The sequence below is a fragment of the Prenolepis imparis genome, unplaced genomic scaffold (genome assembly GCF_030444845.1).
Source record: "Prenolepis imparis isolate NDT839.2.m4 unplaced genomic scaffold, iyPreImpa1.0 SCAF_11, whole genome shotgun sequence".
NCBI classification, from domain to species: domain Eukaryota; kingdom Metazoa; phylum Arthropoda; class Insecta; order Hymenoptera; family Formicidae; genus Prenolepis; species Prenolepis imparis.
The window spans coordinates 502,555-526,606 of record NW_028141169.1 but is presented as its reverse complement, the minus strand read 5'-3'; the positions used below and the strand labels follow the sequence as shown (position 1 = coordinate 526,606).

The 24,052-nt window shown below is 40.1% G+C and overlaps 4 protein-coding genes across 12 annotated transcripts; 3 read left to right on the top strand and 1 right to left on the bottom strand.

Moving 5' to 3' along the window:
* The first annotated feature begins 11 nt into the window (after positions 1 to 11).
* Positions 12 to 1,323, top strand: LOC145942844 (uncharacterized). The gene is made up of 3 exons (XM_083049924.1): positions 12 to 281; positions 577 to 763; positions 848 to 1,323. Exons 1-3 carry the CDS (start codon positions 201 to 203, stop codon positions 925 to 927), a joined length of 348 nt encoding a protein of 115 aa, XP_082906050.1. The 5' UTR covers positions 12 to 200; the 3' UTR covers positions 928 to 1,323.
* On the bottom strand, positions 952 to 5,773 carry Mio (GATOR complex protein mio). 3 transcript variants are annotated; one of them, XM_083049866.1, is made up of 16 exons: positions 5,702 to 5,768; positions 5,296 to 5,483; positions 5,017 to 5,211; positions 4,672 to 4,932; positions 4,314 to 4,541; positions 3,980 to 4,132; positions 3,707 to 3,888; positions 3,377 to 3,510; positions 3,178 to 3,291; positions 2,729 to 3,092; positions 2,511 to 2,649; positions 2,081 to 2,219; positions 1,794 to 2,004; positions 1,458 to 1,672; positions 1,194 to 1,277; positions 952 to 1,124 (listed from the first exon to the last, which is right to left on the bottom strand). In XM_083049866.1, exons 2-15 carry the CDS (start codon positions 5,429 to 5,431, stop codon positions 1,196 to 1,198), a joined length of 2,553 nt encoding a protein of 850 aa, XP_082905992.1. In that variant the 5' UTR covers positions 5,432 to 5,483; positions 5,702 to 5,768; the 3' UTR covers positions 952 to 1,124; positions 1,194 to 1,195. The 3 variants fall into 3 exon arrangements, with proteins under 3 accessions (XP_082905992.1, XP_082905989.1, XP_082905991.1); XM_083049863.1 differs by having other exon boundaries at positions 5,296 to 5,773; XM_083049865.1 differs by having other exon boundaries at positions 952 to 1,277; positions 5,296 to 5,773.
* Positions 5,774 to 6,223: 450 nt separating this feature from the next.
* Positions 6,224 to 11,110, top strand: Idh (isocitrate dehydrogenase [NADP] cytoplasmic). 2 transcript variants are annotated; one of them, XM_083049890.1, is made up of 3 exons: positions 6,234 to 6,753; positions 6,847 to 6,993; positions 7,456 to 10,767. In XM_083049890.1, exons 2-3 carry the CDS (start codon positions 6,979 to 6,981, stop codon positions 8,665 to 8,667), a joined length of 1,227 nt encoding a protein of 408 aa, XP_082906016.1. In that variant the 5' UTR covers positions 6,234 to 6,753; positions 6,847 to 6,978; the 3' UTR covers positions 8,668 to 10,767. The 2 variants fall into 2 exon arrangements, with proteins under 2 accessions (XP_082906015.1, XP_082906016.1); XM_083049889.1 differs by having other exon boundaries at positions 6,224 to 6,993; positions 7,456 to 11,110.
* Positions 11,111 to 12,761: 1,651 nt separating this feature from the next.
* LOC145942807 (uncharacterized) lies at positions 12,762 to 23,867 on the top strand. Of its 6 annotated transcripts, none has more exons than XM_083049845.1 (11): positions 12,762 to 13,284; positions 15,625 to 16,613; positions 16,952 to 17,185; positions 17,353 to 17,553; positions 17,655 to 18,080; positions 18,213 to 18,350; positions 19,192 to 19,479; positions 19,912 to 20,373; positions 20,670 to 20,806; positions 21,061 to 21,182; positions 21,264 to 23,867. In XM_083049845.1, the coding sequence occupies exons 2-11, from the start codon at positions 16,032 to 16,034 to the stop codon at positions 23,321 to 23,323; spliced, it is 4,650 nt and encodes a 1,549-aa protein (XP_082905971.1). In that variant the 5' UTR covers positions 12,762 to 13,284; positions 15,625 to 16,031; the 3' UTR covers positions 23,324 to 23,867. The 6 variants fall into 6 exon arrangements, with proteins under 6 accessions (XP_082905971.1, XP_082905966.1, XP_082905972.1 ...); XM_083049840.1 differs by having other exon boundaries at positions 18,213 to 18,692; XM_083049841.1 differs by lacking the exon at positions 12,762 to 13,284 and adding an exon at positions 14,170 to 14,571 and having other exon boundaries at positions 18,213 to 18,692.
* Positions 23,868 to 24,052: the final 185 nt, after the last annotated feature.

The window sequence follows — 24,052 nt, the reverse complement described above, 5'->3', positions numbered from 1 at the left end:
AAGGTCACGCGCCGCGTACGTCGCACGAGCTTTATTTTCCGTCCCGTGTTGCGCGCATAGAATATATGTATAAGTTCTATGGTTGCGCGACTGAAATTGACAACACTGCTTGGCGCCAAACTGATTTTCGTTTTCGCGGTTTAGCGATAATTGTGTATCTTCGTGTCAGTTTAGGGAGATACGTCGATTGATTTAGAAAAATGTCGGATATACGAATTTTGGGCAAACGATTAGGACAACGCGTAGGACAAGAAGCGATCGTACTCGGCAGAATTACGGGGGTAAGAAAATATTCCAAGTTCGATTAGGTTAGGATGTTTACCGGCATCCAATGTGCGCTAAGGCGAAATAAACATTGCTTTCCTTTATGATAAATATTAATATTGTTATTAATGTAATCTAATGGATTATAAAATTAAAAGAAATATTAATTTCCTCGCGTTTTAACTGTATCTTTGACAAAAGCCGAAGAATTAATCAACCGAGTTAACTAATTTGTTTAATGTTTCATAGGATAATTTTGCATTTAATATTTATATATTGATAGCACATGTTTTCTTTTAACACGATTTGCAGAAAAGTTCGGATGGCAAGAGTGCAGAGATAACAACAACGGACGATACTCGAATCAACGTGACGTTTCCCCAATCGCTCGACAACGATGCATCAGGTTACGTGGAAGTATATGGTACAGTGAAGTCAAAGTCTACTATGTTTTGCAACAACTTTGTATTATTCCCTTCAAGCATGACGAAGGATTTTGGTGAGTGAAAATATGTTCTTCTCATCTGTAGCTTTTTCTTCGACAAGTGTCGACACGTGCTATTAATTTTGAAATTTATTATAGATGTAAATGGTTACAATACCATGATGCATACACGTTGCGCAGTGGGTAATCAAATGGAGGGAGTGTTTTATGAAAATTAACACATATGAAGAGAATTGAAAAAATTGATAATATATTCAAATCGTTTACTGTTTCATACTTTTTACATTCTATAATATTAGCTATTGTGGCATATGTCGTGTTTGCAAAACTAGAAATGCCATGAAGAAAATTATTGATACATTGTCCTTTGTACATAAAATTGATCCAATTCAACTCAATAAATGTGCAGGAAATTCTAGAATTGTAAACACACATCAGCATTATGTAAGAATATTTAAAAATTCTATTTATGCGAGATACATACTCCTATGTCACAGTTGCATTGCGTGTATAATCTAAGGAGGAACAGCGACAATTGCAAGATGTTACTGGACATTCAGTATGTTGTCTAAAACATAGAAATTAATAAAAACATTGCAAATTTTTTTACACAATTTTAGACATTTATACATTTTTTTCCCGATATTAATTCTTTCCTCTTTCTTGTTTCAATTATATGTTATTAACATAATACTAACATATTTTTATGACTCGTAAAATCAATACGAATGTAATCCTGCATTCTTACCGAAACCACTGAGCAATGTGTTCGCTGTGTCCACCATGTTTACATGTTTGGCACCATGTAAACCAACTTTTGAATTCTGTAAGCTTGCTATCGCATTCTTCGCTCCTGCTGCCACCAGGACTGGGGGCGGTTTGCAGACCGCTAACGGTGCCCATATGCATCAAACATATCGCGCAACGTGGCAAAGGTTTGCGGCAATTTGGGCACGCCGTCATCTACGATTGAAAAGAACATTGGAAAGAAAGAGGAAAGAAAAACCCTTCTCGACCTTTACAAATAAAAATCCAATAAGTTGTATATATAAATTCAAACAGAAAAGTATAAACAAAAATCTACCTTTAATTTATTAGGAGTACCGCCTAATCTACCAAATGGTACTCTCGTCCTGCTCAACCCTTGCATAAAAGCGGATATACTCTTACCACAGAAATTACAAGAAACGTGTATCTGTTGTGGTGGTCTTTCTTGTGGCGTCGAGGATCTCACAGCAATGTCAAATCTAGATCTTTGAAACCACAATTTCCATGCATTCAAAAGATGCCTGTAACTGTAACAGCGACCATTAATACATAGCATCAAAATGCCAATAATTCGATAAATATTTACAGGTAAAGGATTAATACTTAGTAATCCACACTTGAACTTGATTCTCTTGAAGCAACTTGGGCGCAAAAGCTCTGATAGCAATTAAAGTACAACTCTGAACATCCGATGTGATTTCTAAATATTTATTCAATAATTGTATACTTTCCATACTTGCTCCTGAAACACAATACATCTTATTAATGTGTGTGTGTGTTGTGTGTATAATTAATATTATATTGTTGCGTCTTATATTATTACGATTCTGTCAGTTTCTCACTAATTCTATAAAAATATCCTTATTGCATATTATTGTGTTATTGTTTGATATGAATATTTAAGTGTTGCTTACTCGATAGCGTAAGCGCGTCTTATGACAGAGAGAATGTAAAGAGTACCGCGAGATATCGATCCGCGGACGCAACAATATTATATACTTACTTAAGTATAAATTATAATTAAATAACACACCTGTAAGCAAGAAGCCTGCTAGATCTCCTTCGTCGATTAACTTCTGAGTCAGTCTTTTCAAATATTCGTACAGTTTATTATCGGACAAAAATATAAGAGCGAATGCTATTCGATCTGCGACGGCCATACTATTTTCATTCTACGATGTTGAGTTTATTAAGTATCTAATTAATTTTTCATCAAAATTTGATCCACATTTGCATATTTATTATACTTACAAGTACACTTTCATAGGAATCGTTATCCGCCGTCAAGAAACCGAATGTCGCTCTTAAGTAAGGATCCGATAATTGGGATCTAGATTTCTGACAAGAGTCCCTCCACAACGTGGTACGTTCCTCGGAGAAACCTGATAGCGCCATAGCCACCATATTCAAAATGGTCGTTTGTTTTTTGCTGGCACCCCGGTTTAAAATGTCTATAGCTTGTCTTAGGCAAAGATTAAATACCGCAAATGCCGCTGCTTTCGCATACGCTCCTTCTCTCTCTAATTTCTCTAGATATGTGTTATCATATGCAGTATTGGTCTCCTTGTCAAATCGCAAACCGCAAAAAAGAAGACTCTTTTCTCTGTCTGGTGATCTATAGATATCAATCGAAAATGATATTAGATACAAATATTACATTACAAATATTTGCACATTTATGTAGATAAAACGATCATCACCTATAAATCTTTGTTGTATAATTCGAACCTATATCCGCCCAGGAACGATGAATGACTTCCGACTTTAAGAAACCATTACCCAGGTTCTGTTGACTATCCAATTTCAAAATTGTCCTGTATAAAACGATTGAAAATATTAAATTTTATATACGTTTATATTTACATGTACATTCTAGCTGATGATGCATTGTAATTTTACCTCACTCCGGGATGCTTATTATCCGGGCTTTGTATAGTCCCGTCTTCTACTAAAGAGCGACTCAGATATAACCATTGCCATAAATTCTTTAAAGTTTCGTTTTCGGCTATGTCGCCATTTTGCGCTAAATCTGTCTGCAAATACATGCACATACAACTGTATGCCAAAATATAAATAGAAAGATAGAAAAAAATAAGAGGCCAATACGAATCTGAAGCAAGATGGAGAATTATCAAATACACTCGAGACTGATATTAGTTACAAACATTTAATGCCAATGTTTAAGACTTAATAACATTTCATTATTTTTATTTTTATTTATCTACTTACAAGCAAGCCATATTCGAGCATAGCACGTCTTTTAGTTAAAACTGAGATATCATTCAATTCCTTATAAATGCTATCCTCGCTGTTTATATATTTGAACGATTTAAAAGCATAATTCCACATAAGACACGATCGAGCGGACCAGTTGAGTGTTATTCTCTCGCATACAGTGTAATCGGTTACTCCTGTAAAATGAGAAACGCTCCAGTAAGCAATATCGTAATCGCGATACAGTAAAATTACGCAAGAATTACATCCAAAGATAAAATTATATACCTTGCAGCGATATAGCCAATAATCGATTTTCATCAGTTAGATGCCATGAAAAACTTATAGGATTGTGCCACGGTGGTAAAACTACTCTTTCCAAAACACCTGGCTCGGTATCCTCTGTTCCACAGTACTGGATATCAAATAAATGCAAACCCGCTGCAAAATAAGAATTAATACATATATTTTCATTTCAATTTTTCTTTTCATTGTTATAACAGTTTATGTATTTGAGTACTTTTCAATCATAATTATGCATAATAAGTATACACATACTTATATATTGATCGTGTAATTATATATCATATATGTGTAACTAAAATTTAAATGCATTTTATACCTGAATCTTTATGCAACGTGCCAATTAGATTGCGTCTTGTTGGACACCACAGCACTTTTGTAACTTGCCTTTGCGATACTATAGTAACAATTGGTTTTTCAAAATATCGAGTATCCCAGACTGTGATTAGATTGTCGACATGCGAGAGTAACTGATAATTATTATGGGGATTTACAGACAGATTATATACCGCCTTTGTGGAAGTGGCATTCACCACTTTTGCAGAGTCTAATAAAATTTAAGAATTATTATTTGATCATAACATTTGAATCAATTAATTAAGCTATTGATCAATTAAGCAATTGAATAAGTGAGCTATTGATTATGTATTGATTTTATCTTTGACTTGAACACAGACCTCTAAAATCAACAACTTTTAATTGTTTGTTATTAGCACCAAAAGCCAGACATCTCGAGTCGTGTTTAAACCAAGCAGCGGAATGTACAGTTTCTGATATGCCTGCTTCTGCTATCGATCGTTCGGAGCCTTTTGGATAATGCTGCACATCCCAGAGCAATACGGAGTGCTCTTTGCTATGTTTGTCCAACCCTGACATAATCAGGTGAGTGTCCACAGGATTCCAAGCAACGACGTTGCATGTCCGCATATATTTTGGAACTAGAATTTTAGATCAAAGATTATATACCATTATGCTAAAATAATACATACGTAAACTGATACGATATATAGCATAATATCTACAAAATTCTCTTCCGACAAGTCCCTGGTAATCAAATTCCGGGGGGCTAAGAGTACTCAGAACTATCTTTCCGTTTGCATGGCCACTCGCCACGATATCCGGCTCTGGTTGCGGATATATGTCTACGCACTTTGCGTAGCTATTAATGGTAATGGATGAGACAAGTTCAGCGACAGAGTGTTCGGAGATTTGTAGATCTACAAATTAGAAAGAACAAGAGATTATTTTCAGCGAAGCAAAGATATATATATTACCATAAAGATCTCTCGTGGCAGACTTACAGATCTGATCACTGTCTCGCACGGTATTATCTCGAGGTCCAATTTCGTAGAGGCTTAACAACGAATCGTTGTCCCACGTGATGAATCTGTCCGAATGAAAGGGGCACCACAGCACGTCCCATTTTGGCCGGCTCATCTTTTTATCTTTTCGTCGTTAAAAACGATCGCGTCGTATTTCTATCATAAAACTGTAAATGCTTGCATTATTTCGTCTGGATTCAATCAACGTTTAACAAAACATGTTTACATGCACGGCATGCGATTTAATATCGCGATTTTATAATTATTGCGCCACGCGCGAACATGATTATTAACATGTCAACAAAGCGTCTATATTTTTTTCCGCTCCGTTTCTTATGGATATTTGTCCCTTTTCAAACACATTCTTTCGATGGCTTGTATTTACCATGCTTTATTTTTTTATTTTATTTCATCCTGAGAGTATCTAACCTATTCCTATTCTTCGCGAATCAAAACACCGAATGTCATATAAATAATAAATATCATCTATGTAGATGAATAATGAGATGAGAAACCTATTGAATTGTCCTTGGAATAATATTCAATTGCCATTGGTTGTCGGATAGAGAATTTCTAGGGTCCCGTAAAGGTGCCTTTTCATGCTGACGCTCGACGCTCATTTTTAGCGTCAAAAGACGTCACGTGACCAAAATTGACGAATTGGTATCGTTATTTTTGGTCACGTGACGTCTTTCGACGCTAAAAATGAGCGTCGAGCGTCAGCATGAAAAGGCACCTTAAGAGTACGTTCAAAAATTAGGCGAAATCTAACTCAACTTGGATACGAGCCTTAAATTAGAACTCACTCAAAGATGGCCGCGATGCTAATAAAACGCGGTAATAAACTTCGAAACAAGTAGAAATAAACGAATGTTTGTATCGTGTTATCTTTCATTGCAGGATAAAACAAATAATACGAAATAATGATAACGAGGTAAGATCGTTTCCGGTGCAATCAAGATTCGAATTTCGAGCAAATGTCAACAAACTCGCGAGGAGACATACGTATATTTGTTTACATCTCGTACGTCCTATAAAATATTGACGTCTGTATTACGTATACAAGCGAGACAAAAATGGTGCACGTGTCTCTCTTCGATCAGTCAACCCATATCGCGTCATCATTCTCGAGACGAAAGAATCATTCAAAGTTTAATTCAAAGTCCGAGCAACAAACTCGGTTTTCGAATTTATTTTACGCAATCTGGGTACAAACTTCACGAGAGTAATACGATTTTTTTTTCAGAGAGATAAGACCGTCTCCAGTTATCTCCTCGCGAGTTATCTCTCTCGTAACTTCCAAGCTGTCATTATCGCTAATCGACGCGTTCACGCGATTGATAAAAAATCGGTGAGAAAGAAGAAGAAGTCGACGACGAAGACGAAGGTGGGGAAAGGAGGACGGAGCGGAGGACAGTAAAAAGTACATAGGTAGAGGTGGGTGCATACATATTTAAGGCTGCCATGCTTACGCCCCACCGTATTCTCCGGCCGTGCGCACACTTCGTAAAGACTGTACGCTCGTTACAGTCGGCCAGCTACGGCGTCACGTCATCGTCTCGATCGCTCCTCGCTCGGGACTTGAATCGCCCTCATCGGCTGCTGCAAAATCCGTCGTGTGTAGATTCGCTCGTGAAGACCCTCGGTGCATCGTTTGCGACAATGGCGAAAATTAAGGTAAGTCTTATTTGCCTACAATCTTGCCTGAAGGAGTGACATGTCATTCGAAGTAGAGGGGAGGGGGAAGGAGATGCAATTGAAATCCCGATAATTGCTTCAGAGCGGGTGAAAGTGGACTTTGCGCCTTCATCGTCGATATTGCTCAATTTCATTATCAAATTTTATTATCATTGAAATGAATTATGTAAATTTGTATAAATTTGTATTCCCAAACAGGATATATCCCAAGATATGTATTTTATTTAGCGATAATCATTTGAACGAATCTCTAAATGTATTTTAAATAAGTAATAGAGCGTCTTGAAATATGCATCTTTTTGTATTTAAATATTTGAATTTATTAAGTATTTAAATTTAAATTTAATATTTATAAGATTTATATTTAAAACAAAATTTATATTCAACGAAACTATCATTAAAAAGATGAGCGCAGTTTTTTAAATATTATATAACTTTCAGGCTGGTCCGGTCGTCGACATTCTCGGAGACGAAATGACACGCATCATATGGGATTCGATCAAGGAGAAACTCATCTTGCCCTACTTAGACATTGAGCTGCATACGTACGACTTGGGTGTCGAAAATCGCGACGCCACAAACGATAATGTGACGGTGGAATGCGCGGAGGCAGTTAAACGTTATAACGTCGGCATCAAGTGCGCCACAATTACGCCCGATGAGAAACGCGTAGATGAGTTTAAGCTGAAGCAAATGTGGAAGAGTCCTAATGGCACCATTAGAAACATCTTGGGCGGCACCGTATTTCGAGAGGCGATCATCTGCAAGAATATACCTCGCCTGGTGATATGTTGGAAGGAACCGATCATCATCGGCAGACACGCGCATGCCGATCAGTACAAGGCAACGGATTTCGTGGTGCCGGGTCCGGGCAAGCTGGAAATCACATGGACCGGCGACTCTGGCCAGAAGATCCAACATACCGTTCACGATTTTAAGGGTCCCGGTATCGCCCAGGCTCAGTACAACACCGACGAGAGCATTCGCGCGTTTGCCCACAGTTCATTCCAATATGCGTTATTGCGAAATTATCCGCTCTATTTGTCTACGAAGAATACGATCCTCAAAAAGTACGACGGTCGCTTCAAGGACATATTCCAGGAGATCTACGACAACGAGTACAAGCAGCAATTCGAGGCGAAGAAGCTGTGGTACGAGCATCGGCTGATCGACGACATGGTGGCGTACGCCATGAAGTCCGACGGTGGTTTCGTTTGGTCGTGCAAAAACTACGACGGGGATGTGCAATCCGACTCGGTGGCACAAGGCTACGGCTCCCTGGGTATGATGACCTCGGTCCTCATATGCCCGGACGGTCGCACGATCGAAGCCGAGGCTGCCCACGGCACCGTCACCCGCCACTACCGTCAGTACCAGCAGGGCAATGAGACATCCACGAATCCGATTGCTTCCATCTTTGCGTGGACCCGCGGACTGCTGCATCGCGCCAAGCTCGACGACAACCCGCGTCTGCGACACTTTGCCGAAACCCTGGAGAAAGTCTGCGTAGACACCATCGAGTCTGGCTTTTTCACCAAGGATCTCGCCATATGTATCAAGGGTATGAATAATGTCACCAAAGCCGACTACCTGGAGACGTTCGAGTTTATGGACAAGCTCGCCGATAATCTGAAGAAGGCGCTTAACGCGTGACTAGTTGGCAACGAAGAATCTACGAATTTATGGGCCAAGTATTAGGTTCTTACACGCATTGCAATAAGAGAAAAATAAGTAATCTTTTTTTTATATGGTTGCGGGAAAAGGAAGGTAAATATATAATATATTTGCATAATTATATTATATATAAAGATTTTTTGTTGCCATAGTCGAATCAATTTCGCGCTACGTATGATTGTGCTTCGTTTATCTTTTAGAAATGTAATCAGAGCAACTTTTTTCGTGAAACGCGGTTAAATCGATCACTTACATTTTCTCAGTGTTTGCACTTTTTACATCGACTTTTATACAGCAGATACAAAAGGAGCAAATACGCGCGCGAGATAACAATATTTGAGAATGATTGGAATAATTATTCAATTTCATAAAATGAGGATGATAAACTCGTTAATGTAAATTGTCGTCGTGATGACATTTTAGAAAATTTATATGTATTTAAATATTTTTTTTAATCTAGTTTCTAGTTGGTCACAAACATATGAAATATATATAATATATACAATTGTATAAATTTTTAAATAAATTTTTTTTTTAATCATTAAAGTACTCGCGTGTTAATAATAATACAATCGTTCAATATTAAAAGAGTGCAATTTTTAAATTTAAAATGAAATTTTTGGTAAGTTAGAAAGGCTTTGTTCAAAAACAGAAGTCTGTTTTAGATTTTTAATATTATGTATCTCTTATATACATATATTAAGCGATCAAATTGTATTTTTTTAAATATATTAGGTTTTGTATCAAGAATGTAGCATTATTTCAATAAGTATCTGTAAAAAATAGCATCGCGTAATCTATCATGTTACAAATAACAGCCTTGTTATCAAAAACACTCGGTATCAGTTTACGATTATGGAATATTATGCATATCGGAGATACATATTCTGTGATGATTTGATTATGATGATTCACGATTATTTGACAGTTTGAATAATTCATACACTTAACTGTGTGTATATATATTAAGAAGTTTTACATCAATTTTTTAATTATCAGTAAGATGTGCGATAATGAAATTCACTATTTTTTATTTATACAGATCGATATATATCGCAAATTAAATCTATCAAAGTAAAGAAATATTGAAGTAGACTCTAATTAAGACAATAATCTTCAACAATTAGAATAATTAAAATTCTGGATTTTTTAAGAAGCAGATATAATGAATAAGTCAATCTATTATCAAGCATCGTCTCGCAGAGGAATCAGATTAAATATAAATTTCAACAATGATTTTAATATCATTTTTAAAATTTAAATCGTGAAATTTATCCATCAAAGTACAAAGTATAAAGAATATATAGCATTGATTAGCGTAATGAAGATTCATTCTCTTCATTTGAGAAACAGTCAATAGTTTCAGAATTCGTCGACCTTTCGGAACCTTTAATAAATTATTTATACATTATGCAACTGTGACTTCAATCTTTTTTTTCTTTACATAAATACATTCACTCATCATCGTGTTCTTTAATCAACGGACGGTAAATGAATGCTATGTGAACGACATCATGAGAGAACTATGTTATCGATGTAAACTGCGTCATTTTTCTTGATTTTATCGACAGAGAGCGGAAAAAAGAAAAACAACATGGACCTGTATGAATAGAAAAATATCTGCGTTATACAATCTGTTTATATTTATTTCCGCCGATCTCCGTATGTATAAATGCAAAAAATACCCAATGAATCTACTTAATAATGTTAATTCGTCAACTTTATATATGTATAGAACTCGGGCTAGGTTTCAATCGTCGACTTGTCCATTCATTAACCTACATACTTTTACTCGATCTCTCTTCCGAGAGAAAAGACATCGAACTCGATTTGTATTTTACGCGCAAGAGATCGCTCTTTTTACTTTTAAGAAAAAAAAAAACCAAAATGATTTATACTAATTTATTTTACTCCGCAAAAGGTTATGTGTCTGACTGGAGCGACAGCGATGCAACGATGAGAAGCGTAATGGAATTGCAACGATTAATTATACGAGTTTAATCATATGAACGATTACGAGGAAAAGTTGAGCTGGTCGTGAATTAATGCAGCTAATCCTTTCTGTTTGTATTATTCCGCGTACGTATGCACATTCATATATATCTAGTTTTGCTCCTGTCCTCTCGAATGCTCTCGATGGCGGCGCGAATAAACGCACACGCATATACGCACCTCCTTTTACAAGAAGCACGCGCGCGTTGCGTAACGCCCTACTACTTTACATCAATATTGTTATCAGCGGTTGCAGCGTAACACGCTTCGTTAGAGAAGATCGCTTCTTTCTGCGTTCACATTCACCGCGATAACGTGGTGCAAAAAAATCAAAATACGAGTATAGACACTGAAGCCTTATATATATATATATATATATATATGTATTTTTCTTATAATCCTTATATATTCTATATAATTTTTAAGGACACACACACTTTTCAGCATTTTACTCCCTAGAAAAATATTTTTTATATATCTTTTATTATTTCTATATTTTCTATATATTTCTCCAGTATATATCTTCTACATTTTATTTTATATAATATATATTCTAGAAAAAAAAATGTCTTATGTATCTTCTATAATTCTATATATATATATATATATATATATATATATATATATATATATATATATATATAGAATTATAGAATATATACACACACACATATATAATATATATATATATATAAAAGATATAAGATAATGATAAAAATTATATATGTAATAGAAGATATATAAATTATTAATTTTTTTTCAACTAGATAATGCATACCTGTTTCACACTAGATCACTAGATACTTAATTATTTCGATTTTCTATACATTCATCAATATTATATATATATCATTTACTGTGCTAACAATATTTTCTTTCCCACAGAAAAAAATTAAGAGAATTGTTTATGAAATAATAATACAGAAAAAAGTATACCTTCTCTTCATGGTCGATTGTTATTTCGCACATTGGACATTCGCAGATGAAAATTCTTGTGACAAAGGATGCCATTCCTCGGCATTTTTGTTGGGACAAAAATCGACTCCGGATCGAGGCCAAAAATTCCATATGTTACGCATTATTTGGAACGCTTTGTAAACACGCACTTTTCTTTCGCAGTAAAAGTATTAATTAAACACATGTGGCTTTCGTGAAAATTCGCTTTTGCTTCGAATTCCAGCTGAACGAACCGAAAAACCATCGAGATCCAGCGCAAATCAGCATGAATCTGAAACCAAGAAATACGACGATGATGCTCGAGGAGATGTTCCTGCACATCGACGCCGTTCCCGAGTGCAGCGCAGTCTTTTTTTATCTTCATATAAAGAAAAAAAATTGAGAGAATCATTTATAAAGTAATTATACAGAAATAGTAATATATCCTACATGAAATGATGAAGAGATATCATTCTTTCATCATTTTATCTCGCATCGCTCACACATTCTTTGTTTATCTTATTCATAAAGAAGATAAAGAATATGAACGATACGAGATTATAAAAGAATAATTTGATATCTCTTCTAATAAAGTGTAATTTTCAGGATAAAATAGGCTGTAAAACGAAGGTGGTATCTCTTCTAAATAAAGATGAAATAAAATAAGATCTTTCGCAAGAGGAACCGGATCTAATACAGGACATATAATAAAGGCTCGTGGGGCTCGTGTCACGCTGGATAACGGCTGAAAAGGAAAACAAAAGCGCGCTCGGATATCACTCCGGAGAGTCACAATATACGGTAGGATGTTACGTAATTAGAGGTCATCGGGTGTGGTGATGTCATCGTCATCATTTTCCAACATTCTCGGAAACAGAGGCGCTCCTTCTCGCGGAGAGGATCGCAGGAGGATCGAGCGACGAGGGATCGACGCGGGATCAGATATTTATAATCAGGTAGCGATCGAGGAAAAAGCGACGAAGAACAGGAAGAAGCAGGCTACGAATCTCCTCCCGACGTCGGAATTGGAATTGCAGATGGCGCCCAGCCTTGCGCCACCTCGCCATCGCCGTCGTCGAGTCGACCGACCGCGGGGCGCGGCAGAAGGGGGGAGGGGGAGGGGGAGGGAAGGGGCTGCGCTCGCTCGACTCCTTGTAGTCTTCCTACAGTTCCTACAGATCCGCTATCCGCTTCGTCGGCCAGTGTTGACGCCGACGACGAGAAGTATATCGCGATTGCGAAGAGCCGGAGAGAACGGAAGAACGCTGATCAGGCGCGCGAGAGTCGGAGCACCGGAGTGAGAGAGGAGGGATAGGAATACAATATCGCGCAAGAGGTGGGGAACTCTAAAAAGGGGAGCCTAAGAGGAAGAGACGGCGATCTCTTTCATCACTTTCATGCCGCAGCGTTGATACTCTTTCCGAGAGACGGAACATCCGATATACTTTCGATCGACGAACGGACGTGGCGATCGATGGGTCCCCGAGTCCTTCTCGTCGGCTGATCGTTGTCTTCGATTGGCCGATCGTTGCCGATGATGACGCGACGCTAATCGTCACGTCGACGTCGTCGCCAACCACTACCACGATCGCGTGCGCCTCGATAGCAAGATAACCTACTCGCAAAAGACTCGTCGCCGCAGACATACGGTGGCGCAGGTGAACGAAGGTTTGTTTCCAATTAAAAAAGTACCCTCGTGGACGATTTTTATTCGTGTATTCGTTCTAATTCGCGACGGTTCCTCATCAACGATCAAAACAAGCATAGTCGAGCGTGTAAAAAAAATAGAAAGCAACTCGTCGCGCGAGAGCTGATCCTAGTAGAATCCCCCCCCCCCCCTCGATCTTGAAGAACCGCAGTCTTGCAAAATGGCCGCCTAATTGATTCCGTGATTCGTTTTGCAATCTTATCGCTAATTTCTAGGGAAGACTCGACGGGGAATTAATGCTGAAATCGTTATCCGAATCAGTCAAGTTTATTATATACGGTCCGGAGTTATCGGGTCTCTCCTCGAGTTACCCGATAATGATTCCTCATCCGCGTGGTCTAAAAATTGTGCGCGCGCGCGCGCGCGCAACATACACGTGTACGAACCGAATAAACAAGCCCATCGAGTTTTCCCCGAGTCGACCCTTCGTGCCCACCCGCTCTCCTCTCCGTTTCTCTCTACCGGATATTGTCGGAACGAAACTAAAATCGAACACGTTGCACGGATGCGGGCGCACTCTGAGTCTAATCCTTCATTATTTATTTCGACGTTGCAAATTAAAATCAAGAGGGATCCCGCAGAGTTTGTAACGTTTTCTTTTTTTTACAATTTTACATTCAATCTTACGCAACACGAGGGTCCATTTTCAAGGACACGAAGCAGCTGTCATTATTAATATAATAAGATAAAAGATAGAAGATAAATATAGTCTGTATTGTTTGAGTCTTTGAAGGAAACATATTATTTCCAAGATGTTATTTATATTATATTATATATTATATAAATTTTTATTATGTATATATTGTAAATTTATATTGTTTATATTTAATATTTTCCTCGGGCTATACGACAGATAAAATTTTTTAAAGCCACCACAACATAAATAATTTTATATATTTTTAATTTAATTGCATTTAATTTTTCAAATATGTTGTGAAAATTTTTAAAATGGATGACAAATTTTTTCTAAGACGTTCTTTCGCTCGAGCAGGCGTATCATTGAGAGATGACGTGTTTCCTTCGAGATACTCCGCCGATACTCTGTCTCAAGTAAGAGAGAGAGAGAGAGAGAGGGAGATAGATAGAGAGAGCACGTCACAGTAGAGTAGCGCGAGATTAATCATGGCGTCATATGTGTGGCCACACGATGTTGGGACTTCTCGCGGCCGCGCGTGAAAGCCACTTTAGCGACTAAATTCAATCTACGTCTCGCGAATCGCTAGCCAATAACGACTCTCTCTTCAACGGTAAGACGATGATATAGAGCTGTCATAATTCCGTCCCTCTCTCGATCAGCTGTTTTCTTGCGTCACCGCGCACTTTTTCCCGTTCAACGCCTGCGAAATCTACACACTCGGCTTCCTTTCGAACCAAAAGAGTGTAAGAGAGAGAAATTATTCAATAATCTAACGGCGTCGAGACTTTCAAAGCGCATTCAAGTGGCGTTAATCAATAATAGATCGAGGGATAGAGGGAACGAATGGCAATCATTGATATTGAAAAACGTAGCCATATTTATATCGTTCATTCACAGACCAGCGATAGATTGGGAGAGGCCTGGCGGGGCGTTGTTTTTTTTTTTCAGCGTGTGATACCGCAAAGTATCTAAAAAATTATCTCGTGTAATCGCGCGTTATTTCCCTGCGTTTTTAACGAGCAAAAAAATATATATATGTACCTTTTTTTTATACAGAGTAAACATGAATGTCAGATACGATTTAAGCGGAGAGATCGCGATTCTTGCGAGGGAAAGAGAGATGAGGAAATAAAACGTTTGCGTTCGTTCACCGCGCATGATTTCGCGAGCGACTTGATGATGCAAACTTGCGTGGCTCAACACTCGGCACTTCTAGGCGAGATATCGCATATTTAGGCGGATGTAACTTAAAGCGCGCGAAGGATCTCGTTTACGAGTAACGAATCGAGTAACTTAATTATGAACGAGCGGGTTTTCGGCACCGATTAAAGAAGGAGAGGAGAGAGAGACTCGAGGCAGGGAACCTGGAAGAGAGAACGGGGGTAGGAGAGGAGCGGAAAGTATTTCCCTTTTCGCGTTAAATTCCTGTCGGATCAAAAGGAAAGATAAACTTGACGTAATAAGGGTGAATTTTCTCTATCGAAAAAAAGGGGAAAAAAATAAAAAAGACATGGCGGACCGCGCTCGCTGTTGCCATTTGCCATCGTCGTCGTCGTTGAAGCGCGTCTAGATCGCTTCCTCCATCGTGCACAGATGCGCGCGCGCGCGCGCGCACATCCGCTTGGACGGACCGTAACGTAACGTGAACCGGAATTTGTTACAGCCACACACGTGTCGACGACGGATAGATAGAGAGACGGTGATACACTCTGTTGTCGCGATGTCGAGAAGGCAAGCAGTCTAGAAATTGCCAGCTAATCGCCGATGATCGACGATATCGTTCCAATAAAAAAAGGTCTTTGATATCGCTCCTTTTCTTGGCGCTGCGGGTGGACGTTCGAAGAAGCGGCGAAAAGCGTGGCCATTCTGCCAGCAACTCGGTGCGTTATGCACCAAGGCCCAGGAACGGTAATAGACGCCACAGGAGCGTAATCGCGGTCGTCGTCGCCCGCCAGCTGGAGACCATCCGGAGGATGACGGTGATCGACGAGAGAGGAACCGGAAGACTGTTCCGAGACTGGTGAAGAATAATAATAATAATAATAATATCATCGTTCCCCTGTCGACGCCATGTTGCCCGCGGCGGGCAAGGGCGAGAGAAGAAATCTGCGCGGAAGCGCGCGACTCTCGTCCAAGATGTCGGGAAGGCCGCCCCGGTTGCGGGCGCTTCGACCTCGCTCGCAGCAGCAGCAGCCACGGACGAGGACGGACGCGGACGGGACGCGCAGATCGGAAGGTAACCTTAAAGGTGCCGCCAAGAGTCGCGAGGAGGAGGATCAGCTGGAAGAGAGCGCGAAGAGATGCGACGAGGAGGAGAAGAAGAGAGAAGACGCGGGGAGGATGACGGATGACGCCGCGAACGAGATGGGCAACACCGACGACGACGACGACGGCGACGGCGACGGCGATGGCGATGATGATGGCGTCGAGGGGAACGAGGAGGTGACCATGACCATGACGGAAGAGGACAACGACGTCGTTGACGTCGACGTCGACGTCGAGATGAGGTCCGTCGAAGGTGGATCCGAAACGGTCGAGACGATCGCGAACGAGCAGCAGGCCTCGTACGAGTGCAAGAGCTGCAAACCTCCCAAAGAGCTGCCCGACATCAAGGCCTACTTCGAGCATCTCCGAAAGGAGCACAAGTATAAGGTGAGGAGAAAAGGCCGGGACGTTCCTCGTCTCCCGTCCGGATTCATCCTGGACTACGTCTCCGATTTTGCGCTCTCGTGTTCGTTTTTATTTATTTATTTTTTTTTATCTTTTTCATTTTATCTTTGCTTTTTCCTCTCTTTTGAGATTGAGCTATTTTAGAGATACGCGAAATACGTGATTTAAAGAAAGAAAGGAAAAGAAAAAGGCATTGTGCGTTGTAATTTACACAGTCTCAACTTTTCTCCAACTCTGCGTGACGATGTATAAAAATAAGTCATTCATATAAAGACAATACACTCATAGTTCGCAGGAATATGTTTTCTTGTAATTTTTAGGGCAAAAACGGGCACAATCCAGTCGAAAATCGTTGCCCTGCGTGTTCGTATGTCACATTGAACGTGAAAGATCTTGAAAATCACCAAAGAGTGCATCATTTGAAAAGAAAATTCTTTCGATGCACAAAATGCGATTACATGACGCACATCAGAGCGCGTTACACTAAGCATGTTAAATATCATTCTATGCCGATGATCAAGTGCGATGCTTGCGATTTTAGTTCAGCGTATAAGGTTTGTTCTTTCATAATCCTACTTGGTTTTCGCAAGATAGAGAGAGATACGTGTGATTATTACGTCACAAGTTTTCCAGGGATTTTTCAGTGAGAGAAGCTTTGCGATTACTTTGAGATTATATCTATATAGATTATATGTGTGTCTCTTTTAACGCTATTTTTCAGTGGAATCTAGAAAGACACATGCGGAATCATGGAGGTGGAGGTGCTTTCAAATGTCGTGCTTGTAATTTTACCGCTGATATCCGTCAGAGCTTAACGGTGCACGAGTCGTATCATCACGACCCACCTGTGGGTCACGTCAACCGCAAAAGTAATAACGCTTTCGAACGTAAGCCACGAAATAGTCCGAAACGTTATAATCAGGTAACGTAGGCGCAATACGCAATTGTTATTTTCTTTACGTTGGAATACATTGATCAGTCTGTCTTTAACGAGCCTGTTTTTTTTTTGTATGTGTCTGTCAGGTTGGAGCGAGTGACTTTCGAGCAGCGTTAAATAAAACTGGAAGCACACCCACGTCGGCCAATTCAACCGATTCGTTCGTATCGGATCATTCGTTAATTTCGATAGACGATAGGAAAAGCGCTCTGGCCAGTGCCGAATGCATCGCATTGAAATGCGAAGAGAAGGGCTGTCAATTTATAACATCCTGGGATTCCGCGATGCAACGTCATTTGGCGGAATGTCACGCGCCGAATACTTCAACCAAGCCTAAGAAACCACTGCCACGATTAATTCCATTAAGTTTAGCTAATTCTAAGCCCAATAATACGATTGGCAATAGCGGGCCGACCACGACTCTGCTGAAAGTTCCACGGGTCAGAGTGAGACCCGAGCTGGCGCAAATTGCGAGAGATACGGAGCTGGCCAAGATGTATGGAAATAAAGAGGTTGGTTGAGAACAATTTGTTCTGTTATATAAAATATAAATGTAATGTTGTACCGATATAACGTGTTATTATTCATGTTTTTGTCACAGTGTGTTTTCTTACTTCATTATCGTGTTTGTCGTTTGATCTCAGGTCGTCAATTCAAAGAGGGATCTTAATTCCGCGGCTGGTATATTTGAGAAAAAGAACGCCTCCTTCTTCGATAAACTTAAGGAAAAACTAACGACGACGGCGACGTCGATTAATAATAACGGCGTGCCAGAGGTAGCTGTAAGTAGCGAGAACGATTTGAAATGCTGGTGTACGTTTAAAGCTAGTAGCATGGAAGAGCTAGCTTGCCACAAACAGACACATCACACTGCGCTCAGTGTATCCGTGGGTACGACACGTTGTCCTAAGTGTAGAAGACGTTGCAAGAGTTCGACCGATCTTCAAGTGCACATGCAATGCTGCCATTCGCGCAACGACACGACATCGTCCATCGATAGTAGTGTAGAGAAAATAACAAATTGCTCGGACGTCCGCATGACCTCGTACCGTGGTGAATACGCTTTCCCATCGCAAATGGATTGGGACGCGAATCTCAGAGGACTAAATTCTTCTGGATCCTCGGTACAGTGCTTGATCATGATTTATGTATATACGATAAGAAAATTAATGCGCAAAAAGATATCTGCGAAAATCATCGTAAAGTCTATATAAAGCGGCTGAAAGCAGTTTGTTCGTGGAACGCGAGCGTTTATAGAAATTTTATGTGAAGCAAACTTTTTTTTTTTATTGCTATGTGGATATTTATTTTAGCCATGTATTTTATAATTTTTATTATCCATATAATAGTTCAAGATTTGTTATACTACTAGTTAGTGTTGGCACAGCATATTGCTATGAGACGTGCAGAAGCTCTGTGTATCGCGAAACGTTGATTAGAGAATGATAATTAGAGGCTCGTTGTTTTTTTTTTCTTTTTCTTCGTTTATTATTAAGAATGTGCTTTACATATTGCATAGTGGATGTCGAGCATCTCTCTCTTCTAGTTTGTTACTAGTTCATTACATATTCGTTACCGCCATCCTGAATTTGTTAAACGATAAAAAGAAAAACCTTTTGTCAGGTTGAAGGTGGTTCGACACATCCGAGCGGGCGGCGGGTATTCAAATGTCCCCATTGTCCATTTTGGGCTTCCACCGCAAGTCGCTTTCACGTTCATATAGTCGGTCATTTAAACCGGAAGCCGTTCGAGTGTTCTATGTGCGCGTATCGTTCAAACTGGCGATGGGACATCACAAAACATATTAAACTTAAAGCGGCTAAAGACGCAGTGCATACGACCGCCAGAGTGCTCATGACGGATGAGACAGGTCGACGGAATTATTCCAAATATAACAAATATCTCGCACAGGTGAAATAATGAATCTTAATAGTTATATAATAGAATAATTCATTCAGTCTTGTATCACACCGAGAATCGTAGTTACTTCATGTGCAATATAATAATTCGCCTTGCGAAAGGGATGACAGAATCTCGGCACCACAATTTGGCCACGGCGCTCAGACGCCTTGATTGTGACATTCATTATAAGCATATTCTTAGTAATTAATTGTAGACATACAAATATCGATATCATCTTTCTTTGCGAAAAAGATTTCAGATCGATATTTTTCATAATTTATGTGAAAATCATATGAAACCGATTTCATAAATAAAGAACGCGATACAAAATTTTCGACGTAGACGTGTAATTTGATAAACGTATTTCTCATGACATCATATCTTGTCGAATGCGAGAAATTTGCGAAATTTATTACATGGCGCAATGTTTTCTTGGTTTAGGTGGAACAACAACCGTGGGACGAGGATCGTATGGAGGAACGTAGCATAGAGGAGACCAACCAAACCTCTGACGGGCCTTTTTCGACAAAGCTGTTAATCGTAGGAAACAAAGAGTACGTTCCGACGATTGATCTCGCATCGCAATCTCCCGTCACGATCTTGCCGTCGAGCGAGGCGAATCAGAACGGTCATAACGTGGACGTGAGTTTGCGACCACCTCCACCGCTCAAAGCGGCAATGAAGAGTCGTGGACAGTCTCTGCTGAAGAACAATCCGATCACGATGCATATACAGACCGCCAGCGGTGGCGGTTCAGTTTCTATATCTACAGCGACCGATGAGAGCAAACGCACTCAGTGGAAGTGTAAACGTTGCAATTATCGAGATTTCAATAAAGACGCCGTCTTATTGCACGTTAAGTCTCATTATGAGTCTGCGGATCAAGAAACCATTGAAGAGAGAGTAAGTTTTATGCTGTCAGTTTTATTACATTTTATTTCTTGCGGTCGTAGATTGCTCGTGCTCAAACTTGAATATTCCATCTCTAAATGAGGAGTACTTTGAAAGAAAAGAAAGAAGATACCTGAACAGAGATAATTGAATAATATAAACGGAGCAACTGTTACTTTAAGATACAAATAGTTTATATATAATAGAATAAGAAATATTCTTCTCTCTCTTGCTTTTAATATTTATATTTTTATATTCGGCTATCTTTAATCAAATATTCTAATCTAATGCGCTTGTCTTTTTCACAGAATCCATTTGGTTGTGGGGATTGTCCCTTTTCGGCACCAGACGCTGCGACTCTGTCTCTTCATAGGATGAACCATCGGCCAAACTTGGAAGCTATATTTAAATGCTATCTTTGCCCATACTACGTTAGTACAAAGGCGTATGTGTCGCTGGTAACGCATTTTATAGACATGAACGTTGTTTCTTTCTTTCTGGAATAGTAGTTTGATGTTTCAATATCAGTAATTCTCTTTTGTAATATTGAGAAATCCTTTCTGTTTTTATGTAAAGAAAAGTACAGAAATAACGTGATAATCTTATATATTGCATATATAATAATATTATATATTGCATATATAATAATATTATATATATACACACATATATAATGAAACTGTTTGCTGTGTGTCACAGAGAACTGTTGGAGCACATTAGACTTCATGGGGAAGAAATGGCGGCTATTCATCAGCAAAACATAGATATCCGGTCACCAAATTCCAAGGGTAAATTGCAACAAGTGTCAATTTCCGATGTCGGTAAGTTTCATTAAATTGCACATTCAAATCGAAACATCATACTCGGACATTTGTCGCGATTTAAAATGTTTGGCTTTACAGGAGTTTCTCGAGCGAAGGACGAAGCATCCATAGAACAAGTGATTCAGATAACGTCGCGCAACAACGTAACGACAACCTCAAAAGCTGCTCCGGCAGGTGTAGTCCCATCGCCGCCGCCTCCACCGTCGCTTCTTTTAGACACTCGAGCTCTTCCGGACGCTCCGCTCGTCTGGGTATCGCGACTAGACGGCACGCTGACGAAGATGCTCAAGTGTCGTCACTGTCCCTACGTCTCGTCGCGACGTGCGGAAGTGCGTGACCACGAGACGATGCACGTAGATACGCCGGCTCAGGGTCCCTTGATCGCCTGTACGGACTGCAGCTTCACCTGTACGCGTCGAGAGATTATGATCGCGCATACGGAGATGCACGCCGGATCTTTGGGCACCGTTCACTGCCTAGTAGACGAGACACGGCCCGATTCTCAACAGGCGAGCGATCTGGCCACTCTACTTGGTCTGACGCATACTCCGATATTGGGCAGTGAACCTGATTTGCACGACTCTCGTTTGGTGCATTGTTGCGGCAAATGCCCGGCGCGATTCCTGTGCGAGAAGGAATTGCGCATCCACCTGCGCTATCATACTACAGAGCTAGCGCACTCGTGTCAATGGTGCTCGTACGCGGCGCGCCAGCCGACGCATCTGCTGGCACATCAAAAGGCACACTCGAGCGAGTATCAAGAACGCACCAAGTATTTGTTGTCTCTGTACGGGCATTCGCAGCGTTATCCACCGCCCGCGACGGCGTGCGTCGAGGCGGCGAATCAGGAGGGTAACAACGGTGGCGTGCCCAACATTGCGTGGATCGTTGTCGAGATCAATGAGAGCGCAAACAGCAACGCCGTGACCATTCAGAGGACTGGAGGGAATCAGGTGTTTACATGCGCTAAATGTCCAGCTCGCTACTTCAAACTGGACGCCTTGGAGTACCACATGACTTTGCATGGTTCGAACAATCGGTTCAAGTGCAATGATTGCGACTACTCGTCAAAAACGGCCCAGAATCTGGTGAAACATCAGGTGGTACATCGACGACACAACGAAATCGGCGGCGAAACGACTACAATGACGCCGATCACCACTGCAACTACCTCCTCCGCAGTTTCTGTTTCCACTCCCATTCTGTCTATGCAACCGGATCCTCAATTCGGTATCTTCATGCGCGGTAATCCCAACTTTGTCTACCAGGGTTACTTGCGAAATGGCCGTTTGAAGGAAAAGCGCTACAAGTGCCACAAGTGTCCGTCCGCTTTCGAGAAGCGCGAGCAGTATAGAGTCCATCAATCGCTACACGGTGCCAAGCAGCGCTATCGCTGCGACACGTGCGACTACTCGGTCAAGTATTACGCGAATTTTATACAACATATAAAAAAGCATCAGGCAAACGCGGAAGCGCAAGCGTCCCGCAGACAATACGAGGACGATCGGATCTCCCTCGACAGCGACAGCATCGCTGACATAACTGCCGCGTCGACCTCGTCGCGCAAGTCTTCGCGATCGTCCGTCGCCGTTGCGTCTTCCGGTAACAATGTCGCCAACACTTTGCAAACCTCCAATCAAGATAGGCAGAGTCTACTACTGATGCAGAAGAAAGGCATCATCTCCGCAACGGGTGAAGCCGATGCGGAAACGATCCGTTGCCTCAGCTGTCCGTTCTCCACCACTGACAAGGACGTGATGGACGCGCACAAGCGTCGCCACGGCATCGAGCGCATGACTCCGCCGTGTCCGCACTGCGATTACATTCCCCGGAAAGATGAGAACATCGGCGAACACATCAGACTGCACTTTACTAGGCTGTACAAGCCCGAGTCGTATCTCGTCGTCGAGCTGCTGACGCTGATGATGGAAAAGGTACCCAAGGCGAATGGTAAAGAGGAGGAGAAGGGAAGACAGCGGGTGAAGGAGCTCCTGTTCAAGGAATGCGCCGATGGCAGATTCCTGCCGCTCAGCGAGCCGCACTCTTCTCCTCTTCCTCTAGGTACCTCGACCGTCAACAAGAAGAAGGTCATCGTGGATCCGCACACGGGCGAAACTAAGCATAATCTCGCCGCGTAAATCTCACATTTTTATTCTCGAAGGTCATCATCGCGTGAATATTTATCGTGTCCATGACATATTTGCATGCATTTTTCTATGCAAGAGACTGGTTCGAAATTACAAACAGCTGATGTACACCTAGCGAACAATTATAATAAGTTAGTACCCATTGCAAAAATCGATAATTTTATTTTTGAGATAATTGATGATTTAAATCCAGAATTTATCAGATCGACAAATTAATGTGTGACGTTAAATTTCTATAAATAAATATATAGATTTTGTTATATCGTATAAAAAATATTAATTTTTCGACTATATTGGGTAATTGCCACGCCCATCATTCATTTATATTTCTTACAATTTTTTCCGTTCATTATTTGACATCGTTCGATAATTTTGAGCGATGATGAATGTATGCGAGTATACTCTATACGCAAAGTTAATAGTATTATATGCCATATTTTGTTAATTCCATGATCATCATTATTATTGTAAATATTTATTTCAAACTATCTTGTACAATACGCAATCATGTACGATAATAAATGCTCACACTGTATATACAGATACATGTTATCCTACGTTTAGATATATAATATATATCTAAATATCTAATATGAGAAAAACAAATTTATCCGAATTTGCAGTTATTTACTAAGAAAAAAAAGTAAATAGAAAATTAATTGCAAAGCATATGTCAAGCTTCATTATTGAAACAGTTTGTTTTTTGTATCATTTATATTT